General features: G+C 41.1%; 2 protein-coding genes across 5 annotated transcripts in view; both read right to left on the bottom strand.

Moving 5' to 3' along the window:
- Positions 1-7,923, bottom strand: part of smad5 (SMAD family member 5) — a 13,511-nt gene extending 5,588 nt beyond the window's left edge. For 2 of the 3 annotated variants that reach the window (XM_019869790.1, XM_019869792.1), the window contains exons 1-3: positions 7,778-7,923; positions 3,780-4,570; positions 1,453-1,752 (exon numbers count right to left, since the gene is read on the bottom strand). In XM_019869790.1, the coding sequence (XP_019725349.1) occupies positions 1,453-1,752; positions 3,780-4,182 (703 nt within the window). In that variant the 5' untranslated portion in view covers positions 4,183-4,570; positions 7,778-7,923. Of the gene's footprint in view, positions 1-1,452; positions 1,753-3,779; positions 4,571-5,256; positions 5,293-7,777 lie in introns of all 3 variants that reach the window. The other variant, XM_019869791.1, reaches the window with a different exon arrangement.
- A 915-nt stretch (positions 7,924-8,838) lies between these two features.
- The window catches only part of ap1ar (adaptor related protein complex 1 associated regulatory protein), an 11,411-nt gene continuing 9,967 nt past the window's right edge, over positions 8,839-10,282 (bottom strand). For both annotated transcript variants that reach the window (XM_019869818.1, XM_019869817.1), the window contains one exon: positions 8,839-10,271. The gene's annotated coding sequence lies outside the window, so the exon portion shown is untranslated. The remainder of the gene's footprint in view (positions 10,272-10,282) is intronic.

Here is a 10,282-nt window from a genome sequence, read left to right as displayed (position 1 = left end):
GCACCACTCCCGGCCTGAAAAAAATGCAAAACGGATCGGATCACTTCCAGACAGTCGCGCGATGTAGACAGATGTACAGATAGACAGATGGACCAGTTAACATGTACCAACAATCTCACCAGTGTTGAAGGATAACCACGGTTGCCTTTTTTGCAATACATGCGTTCCTGTCTTCCGTCTTTGAATTATTGCAAGTGCGAACTGAGCAAAACAAAATCCTTACTGTACGGGAGAAACCGTACTACCATTCAGCCCCGTAAGATTCTTTCCATAGGGGAAACTTTGGTCGCTCTGCGGGACGGGATAAAATTATCCGATCGGAATAAAATTTTGCACACATCCTTGTGTCATAGTATCGACAAGATTTCCGACCCGGCCCAACGAATCCGACAAACTTTTCCAAAATGGACCACCCTAGCGTGTACACATACGTTTGTATGTGTGGGTGTGTGCTTACATCTGAGATCAAATTTGCTGCAGTGAAAAACCCCCCGTTGTGAAAAATTTCTTGCTACAAACATGATTTCGTTGTAAAGGAGTTTCATTGTATTACCCCGAATATAAGACGGTGTTTTTTGCATTGAAATAAGACTGAAAAAGTGGGGGTCGTCTTATATTCGGGGTCTAGACATTATTCCCATTCACGACGCTAGATGGCGCCAGATATCATTGAAGCGAATGCTGAACTTGACTCCCCAGGCCAAAGTGAACCCCTGCCACGAAGAATAAAAATAAAAATAGCGGTAGCACGAAGAAGAAAAATAAAAAATAGCGGTAAGAAGGAAAAGAGAAGAAAATAATTGAAGAGATAACAGAAAATGGAGAAACGTAGTGACAATCTGGAGAAAAGTGGGTCGAAGATCGGCCAGGTTAACCGGCAGCTGAGGAGAAGTTATGATGTAATTTACATTTCAAAAACCAGAAGCCATTCATTTACGAATGTGATTGCACTTTAGTTTACTTATTTAAATGTTCAGATATTAAGATTTGAATGTGGCAAAATAACATGCTTTTTCTCTCAATTATCATTTGTTTCAGATGTACTGTAATTATTTTCTGTATAAAAATTAATTTGGTGTTCAAAAAGTCTTTTTTCAAACGAGTCTTGAAAAAGAGGGGGTCGTCTTATAATCAGGGCCGTCTTATATTCGGGCCAATACAGTATATATATGCTTCGATTTGTGAACAGTATATATCGAAAGGAAACTAGATGGATAGATGGGAAAAAAGAGCACTTTAAGATGTGGGTATAAAACACTAGTAACTGTTTTCCACAAAAAAAAGGGGCTTGCCACTCCCCTGCCCAAAATCCACATATGTATATGAAAATAAAATTCGTAAATCTGCGAGTATGCAGTTGTGCAACTGTATTTTTATTTTTTTTTGGTCAGACAGCTCGTGTAATAGTACTTAAAAGTAATTTTTATAATACTTCTTTCGTCACACATTTACCTGGGAGCTGGAATGGACTGGAGGGCCCCGAGCTGGCAGGAGAGTTGGGATAAGTACCACTGCTGGCTGGAGAAGGAGGATACGGAGAGTTGGGAGAGATGGGAAAAGAGCCGCCTCCTCCCCCTCCTCCTCCTCCTCCACCAGGACCACTGCCTCCACTGTGCGGCTGCTGGAAGGACTCGGGAAAGGTGGCATTCAGGGGCATGTGCGGCTCGTTGTGGGTCAGGTTGCGGAACTGAACAAGCAAGCTGTGCTGCGGGTTGAACTCGCTGTGACGGGGTACCAAGACTGGAGGGAGCACTGGAAAGCAGATCGAAACAAAGAAGGGGAAGAACATTTATTGTGATAGTCAGGAGGCATCATTTGCGCTCATGGAACATTACACCATCAACATTTTAACACAAATGTAAAGATAAATCCATACATAGAATATATTCAAATCCTAATCTCAGTTTTATAATGACAAATCCTTAATCTTCGACACTTATTTGCTAGTATACCAATTTATTTTTATTGGTTTGGTTTTCTTAATTGTCGTTTACAAGAATGAAAAGGGCAACATGACAACATTTCTCTCTTTGAGCACCATCCAAAATTGCACACCAAGGCAAGTTTTCTGCAAGTTAAATATATATTGGCAATTGGAACAAATTTTGCAGTGTCTTGCAGGCATAAAAATTCATTTTCGGTTGCTACTGTTGACATTTTTTTAATGTGCGAAATGTACATAGTGCTGCTGATTTTGCATCTTTTGGTTGAAAATAAAACTTGTTTCGTGGTTTTCCGTAATGTAACAATCCATTTTTTTTCGCAATATCCATACAACACTGATATCCATGGTCACCATAATTGTGATATGGTGATGATATATGATATATTTGTATTACTGTTTCATCAGTAATTGTAAAGAGTTATTTATTTGAATATAGTTGAAGATACAAGTGCATTGTTGGCATCAGCTCTGTGGTGGGACCTAGTCTGGCCATGGGGAAGGAGAATGGCAGTTTTGTTTCTTTGGGCTAGATCTTATTATTTTGAGAATCTTGTGTTCATGCTTTGCTGACACAACATGTGACGTCGCCGACTGTGCAAAGAAGGCAATTATGTAATCTAATTTTCCTTTACGGAGTGGTGTGAACAATCATGGGGCTTCCCTTCTCATTTAAACAACCCATGTTTGAATTACTGCAGATTTTTCATGTCTACAATGTTGAGGGCGAGAACGCGATCAAATGCACTTCTACGATGTAATATATTACAGTTGTGGCCACTAATTTGACTGCGGTTTCGCAAGACACCCTAACAGCAAATTTTCAAATGCATGTACAGCATTACTGATCTAACTGGGATTATGTGATTTATGACTGTGGTATAGATTAGAAACCAGAAAAGATTATCGAAGCTATTATGCGTCATTCTAGCTGGTAAGAACAGCAGTCCATGCTTTGATGTGCACTTTATAAATACTGTACTTTCCGTACAATAAGGCGCACCTAAAAGCGTTGAATTTTCTCAAAAGCCGACAGTGCGCTTTATAATCCGATGCGCCTTATCTATGGATCAATATTCTGATTACTAGGACATAGTAATTTAAATATTCTGTAAAGCACTTTGTTCCAGCTGCAGCGGTTCTGAAAGTGCTATGTAAATAAAGCTGTATTGTATTGTATTGTATTCCTTCAGCGCAGCTCCATCAAGTGGATGCATAGCGCAACCTTAGCTACTAGTGTAGCTTCTATTCAATGCACTTTCTGATGTGGTACGCGCTATATATGAAAACAGTTTTAAAATAGGCCATTCATTGAAGGTGCGCCTTACACTTTGAAGCACCTTATAGTGCGGAAATTACGCTACCTTATATTGGACTGAATCAACATATACCCAACAAAGTGCAATTCATCTAGCAATACAAACCCCCGCCTTGAAGACAAAACAAGGGGGAAATTGAATTTCTGAAAATGTACGCATTTGAAGATAGATGTTATACTCCAAAAAGGCATCTTGATTAATGGGCTGAGCGAGATGATGCGCTATGCTCTTAGTCTGAGATGTTCATACGTTTCCAAAGACATTTTCTCTTGCCACACCCTTCTAGAGTCTCTGAGGCACATCATCTAATAAGAGCTCGTCATATCGATTTACTGTGCAATTGAGGGAGCGGCTGAGCAGACCAGATCCCTTTTGCCTTCTGCGCATTTGCACGGCAAGGGGAATGTGAATGTTTACTATTTCTCATGCTGCATACATGGACACAATAGTGAAAGATATGAATCTTTTAAGCCTTTCTAGAAATTCTACGTGAAACAGGAACACGAAACTGTGCTTACCAGGACTCTCCACTCGCTTGTAGTGATACGGGTTAATGCACACCTCTTTCTGTTTGGAGCCAAACGGATACTCGCACACCTCCAGAGGCTTGAGCTCGTGATGGGACTGCAGGTCTGGCCAGCGCCACACCCGACAGTATATTACATGTGGCAGGCCTTTGCGGTGGGAAACCTGCAGCCGGCCGTCCAGTGATCTGGGAATGGTAACACATTTGCTGGGTTGTCCCGGGCAACTCAGGGCTTTTTCCAGGTCCTCCATTGCCCCTTTCTTCTTCTTCAGCTTTTTGACAAGAGCGTCCACTGCCTTTTCTGCCCACTTCTCCTCCTCATCCCCTTGCTTCCAGCCGAGCAGGCGTTTGACAGCTGGACTCGTGAAGGAAAAGAGACTGGACATGGAAGTCATGTTGGAAACGAGGGCCGGCCAACCGGGAGAAAGTCTGCTGAGGGAATCGGGACGATTTCAAGGCCTTCGTTGCGTACCTCCACTAAGTGTTGGTGAATGTGTGTTCAACTTATTCGGAGGGGGAGATGGGGAAGAGGAGGAGGCCCTAGCCTTGTCTGACCAAGCACAGGAAGGAGGGGAGGGAGAGGAGTCAGCGAGCAGGACGCAGCTGCTGCTGCTCAGGAAGGGGCCTGCAGCAAGCTGTCCGGAGCAGAGTCACAACCGCCGATGGAAGGAGGGAAGGGGTGTGGTCAGCTGGAGAGAAGAGCACGATGACTGTCCTAGAGACAGGCTGAAGCAGCTCTCAGCACTTCCAGTCAGCATCCAGTGCTTTTAATCCATCAGATGTCTGGAAAACACACCGGAAGCATTTACCTTCTGGAAATGCTTTCTCAAAATTACAACCGGATTATCAATGGCCAATTTTAGCAGCGTGCACGGCCATATTTTATAGATGGCCAAACTATGCCTGAACGAGCAAGTCATCGGCATAAGCCGATGGACTTTTTATGTCAAATGCAGTCATGCAAAAGAAACATGGCAGATTACAGGCAATTTTATGGCTAAATTAAACCCAGTGTAGATATGAGGCGGGACTGAGTGTTTCACTTTTGGATAGCAGGTCAAGTTCATAATTTAAAATGCTAGCAAACTAGAAAGTATTTCAGGTAGGCAAGTACAATTGAGGAGACCATCAGTCTCCAGTTTTCTATTGACATAAAAAGTGAACAGTTCAAACCAGGAGACTGTAACCATGTGAACCCATGCCGTTTTCATTTTTACAAATACCCAGCATGTCGTTTTTTGACTGCCTTGGCAAAACTTGAAAGACAATTGTCTGACAGATTGTGTTTGCAAAATTGTTCACATGTTGAATGGATATATTAAAAGGAGCAAGCAGGCGTTCACCAACTGAAACGCAGATCGCATGCCAACGATCCGGATTTTTTTTTTTTTTTTTTTTTTTTTTATCAAGTATCTTTATCTATCCATGCCAGTGATGTATAGTGACAGGCAGAACAATTACATGCTCACTTGACGGCAGACGGTACGATGACCTTGTGTGTCCACCTGTTTCCAATAAAACAACAATATCGGTTGTGCTCAATAAACAGGCCCAGATTTCACACAAAAGAATCATATTTGTGGGTAAATTGAGATGAGATCACTGTTATTTCAGTCTAAATAATGTTTGGCATGCCATGAGAATGTTCTAATGGAAAATATGTGCCACGAGGTGATGGCATTGACCTGCAAATGCCTTGCTATTCCCTGTCTGGCATCTTCAAAGGGTGAGAAATTGTAGTTTATTTTAGTTTTATTATACAGAGGCTAACATAGCTATATGCTGTAGTTAAACGACTATGTTAAAATTAGGCCTGCTGCTATGGAATATTTGTTTCAAATGGAGTATCCTACAACTACTCCCAAATTTCTGCTGTAATAGCTGTGGCTTTGAGTGTGTATGCCTTTAAAAGGCAGAGTCCATCCTGGTGAGTGACGTCAGCGCCAGCGAATGACAGCGTAGAGTTAGCTCGCAGTCAACTGACTAACCCGTGATCCAGTTTGGGTGTTGAGTGAGTCGGTGTGAATTTTAGCTATCAGCAGCTTGTGTATGACTCTTTGTACTTCCTTCATATTTGTTTGCTTACCGTTTGTGCAATAAAGTGATTGAAAGGACACCATCAGCTGTCTCCATCTTGGACCACTTGCGATAACGTAACAATATGCACTAATTAGCCATAGCAGGCTATATTAATTAGCCAACATCGTAGACGTGCTGTTGTGGCACACATTGCACTTGGAATGAATGACCTCATATTAAGACATTTTCTTTTACAGACTCTTGGCTCACCACCATTGCACCAACTTGTTTCTTCGCGGAGGCACGTGTGACTGCAGTAACAGTCAATGTGGAAAAACTGTTGTTGCAAAGCCTCAACACCTGGTTCAATTTTTGTTTCATTTTATTTTGGTCATTCGCTTAATCGTGACATGACAGCCCTGGTGCAAATGTTACAAAAACAACTGTAAACACCTGTACTGTTAATGAAAGGGTTATGGTAGTGGCAATTGTAGTCTGTCAAGAATTAATTCACTTTTTATGATTACTTGTGGGAAATGTGTTATAACGTTTAAATAATTTGGAAGTCAGTCAGTATCTCACACAAACTGAGTTCAACTCTCAAGGTTAGACTGTATGAGGTGTTGATATACGACGCAGACCGAGCCAACAATCAAACGTGTAGCCTTCAGCTGCTGTCTGGGGGCTTGTGAAAGCCGTCCTGCAAGAAAAGGATGTAACCACCAAAAGCTGTTTCCTGCCTCAATCCCTCCCTTCTAGCACACAGCTGTCCAGCACTTACTTCCACCGTTGATTGTTCTACATTCACACACGCACACAAAAATACTGGAAATGCTCCAATGGGGGCATGTAGGCATACACACGACATCACTGGCCCATAGAGTTGATTTTTCCTGACATTCAATAAACTCTTCAAACATTCAGTCAGTTGTACTCACGTCAATCCCATTAGTGACTCATAGCTGATTCATTCATTGTAGGTGAGCTAAGATGTTACACATTTCAACATGGGTACATTTTCAAACCTTCTGAAACATCCTGTTTAATAATCGTTGACATGGCCAAACTTAACACAACTACAGGTAGTGATTTGAATCTAGATTACCAAAGTTCTACATCAAGCTCATCTTCTGTTAAGTGATAACACATCTTCGCACTGATGGCCCTTTGCGGTTGAACAACAAACATTCACATTGCCTACTCTTCATTTGATCAATCTCAGAATTTTCTTAGAAAAGATGCGTAACTTGCTCCTTTAAGCTCATTACTTTATGCAAGTAAATGTTAACACGTTGTGTAATATACAAACATAGCATGTCCTTGCAGAATTGCAACCTTTTCTTTCCAACAATGTGAAAACTAATTAATTATGAGATGATGACCCACGTGCATTAATGGACTCCCTCAATTCTTCCATATGTACAAATTTGGACAGAGACAATGTGGAAGAACGATTTGGTGAGTGGTGATGAGCACCCCCACCCAGAGGAAGAGCGACTGGATTCAGAGAAACGCAGCTCGACTCACATAAATCCCAAACAGCTGTGAACAGATCTTCCCAAAAGTCTACGCAACGTGAAAAAAAAACAGTCGTCAGGATTTGAATTTACACAGAAGAGGACGCCAACGATGACAGTGCGAGAAGCCTATTTGCTAACTGAGCTCCACTCACATTACAAAACTTAACGAGAAACTGGCTAGAAACGTACAACTCATAACATTGTCTCCTTTTACGACTATATCACTTTTAAGTAAAATGCAGAAGAGCACGAACGAATTGGAAAACCCAAGCGAGTGAAGCTTCCTCGTCCACTACCATCCCGTCAAGTTTTTGAAGTTCTCCAGCAAAGTTTAGCTATGCTAACTGTTAGCCTAGCTAGCCCACCGAGAGAAAGTGGTGAGCTTGGCGTACCGTGCAACTCCACTTAACATCACATACCCGTGCACGTTTATCATACTCGGGTGTCATACCTTTACAGACGTGCGATTCATCTAGTTTGTAGAGGTGTCCATTTGTAACGTCCAACTTTTGAGAAGGAAGAATTTTCTGCAGTTTTCCGTCAGCCTCCCATGCCCTCCAGATCCTCAAGACAAGTTGCATGAAGGAGAGGAGAGGCGGGGTACATATCCCTCCGCTGTGCTGGCGAAATAGTTCACGCATTGACATTACGTCTGAAATAATCAACGCCGCATTATTCCTATCATATCTGTGATTATCTTAATGATATAAACTGTGCATATTTATTTTTCACTTATAACGCGTATGTTTCCTGAAACTCACGTTCAAAAATACAGAGAACAATCGATGAATTACATACACCAGTTTTATAAACTATAGGTTACATTTGCCGAATATGCTGCAGCAACGTAAACTATATTAATCCCAAAAGAATTCTCGAAATATCCCTGGAAAGTCGTTTGGAAGCATCTCCAAGGTTTCCGCGTATTAGGTCTGAATTCTTCCGCAAGCCGTGCTGCGGTTCTGGGACGCCTCATAAGTTGCTGGCTCCACTCTGTCTGGGGCTCTGTGGTTTGTTGTATATTGTTGTCCTTTGTTCCAAGCGCCACTGGCGTCCGTGCTGTTAATTGCATTTTAATTAATCAGACCAGTAGTCACTATTCCACACGCATGTCGGCCGGCAAAGCGCTTGTCTCGGACACACAGCGTTTGGACTCCCCTTGCTTAAATCGTCCACAAATTATAATTACAGATTGCAGCGGGCAGAATCGGACAGTGAGAGGCGGGGGGGACCACATATAAAGTAACGGGATGTCTCAACGGTTTTTATAACACTATATGTACGTACAAATTATTTTAATTAAGAACAAAAAAACATTCCATTGCAATAGAATGGCGTTTTGAGAGTTGAAAAGGTGCATTTGTGTTGTTCCATACTCCCAAAATGTTCAACGTGTGGTCCAGCTGGGTATGAAGATGTGGGATGAAGAAATCAATCTGGCCACGGTACTTTGGTGTTTTATTTGCAGGAGTACCCATGTAAACAAAAACATGGAACAGCCTTTTATATCACAACAATAAAACAAAGCAAAGCAATATCCATCTTTAATTGAACGAGCCCATGCATTCTCAGACAGTTCCACTTGACATCCCTCAGTTTGTAAATTTACACCCAGTTTGTAAATAAGTTACAGCGATTGTGACTTCAAAACAATTATAAAACGTGATAGTTTCCCTTAAAAAAGGCGCACACATACATAAAACATGATGGAATTGTTATGTTAAGTCAGCAGATCATGTGTAAAAGCTACCTTCTCCAGCAGTAAAAGCTTCAAACACTGCATCAACATTCCAAATTCACATTGTGAAGTGCAAAGAGAACGACTACTTATAGGTATACTGGTGTCATGCTGTAGCATACATTTTAATTAAATTATTAGAAAATTGAAAGTTGGATGATAGATGCATGATGTGGAGAGCAGCAGTTGATCAACGTCTCGATTTGAGCCATGGTCTTTGGTCATGTTCAGCCCAAAATATTGCTTTCAGTGATTGCAGTGAATAACAGCCACGGACCAACTTTACATTAGGAGCAATGCCAGCAAAACAAAAATCAACATTTATTTTTCTGATAATTAGGCTGTTAACTGCCAGCATAATTGATGGGGATAATTAATGTTTGCTTTCTATTCAAATAGTAATCCCTGCCCAACACTTTGTACTCACAATTGAAAGCTAGACTAGATTGAACTAAATCCAAATGTATTCAAATGTCATGAGGGTGACTTTAATATACATGTTACATATGTGCAAATTGTCAAATATTGATGTATTATATTGTATTGAATTAGCAATTCTTTCCCATCATGCAATTAGTTATATGATGGGGAGGAGACCTGAAAAAAGATGAGATTTTAATTTAAAATCCCAGTCTTAAAATTCTTAAGAATGAACAACATCATAATGCTCTTGTGCTCACGTCTTTAGCAGCTGCAACATTACGACGCAAAAAGTGTGATTTGATTTGAAAAATTTGACTTTTCCACATTGTACTTAAATATCCAAGAGCTTTTTCTGTTTACTTTCAATTCTGTACAGTCTTCAAAAAGCTATCTTTCTTTTGATCGGTTAACTTATCAGTAGCCTGCTCGATGGGATCATTTCAGCATAATGGGCATCATGGGTTATTGTTGTAATTGGTCTCAGGATTAGTTCACATTTAATGTTAAGAACCTTAATCATGGGGGGGTAGTGGAAGTAAACCATTGCTGCTCAGTTGCAAGGATCCTTGGAATGGTTTGGCAACTCTGCTTATGTGGACAGTGTGAACTGGTTGTAAGATCATTCCTCAAATGCTAAATGACTGCAATTGTTCAGCTACAATACAGAAGATGATCAGCAATGAAGGCACTGAAAAAGGAATGTCTGTTTGAAGAGAAGTATAGCATCCGTTTCATCATATTCCACAATATGACGAGCATAGAATTACACTTATTTCATGAGATGAGGGGGGGGGG

The sequence above is a fragment of the Hippocampus comes genome, unplaced genomic scaffold (genome assembly GCF_001891065.2).
Source record: "Hippocampus comes isolate QL1 unplaced genomic scaffold, H_comes_QL1_v1.1 scaffold9, whole genome shotgun sequence".
NCBI classification, from domain to species: Eukaryota; Metazoa; Chordata; class Actinopteri; order Syngnathiformes; family Syngnathidae; genus Hippocampus; species Hippocampus comes.
The sequence above is the reverse complement of the archived record's forward strand: the minus strand, read 5'-3'. Positions and strand labels throughout refer to the sequence as shown.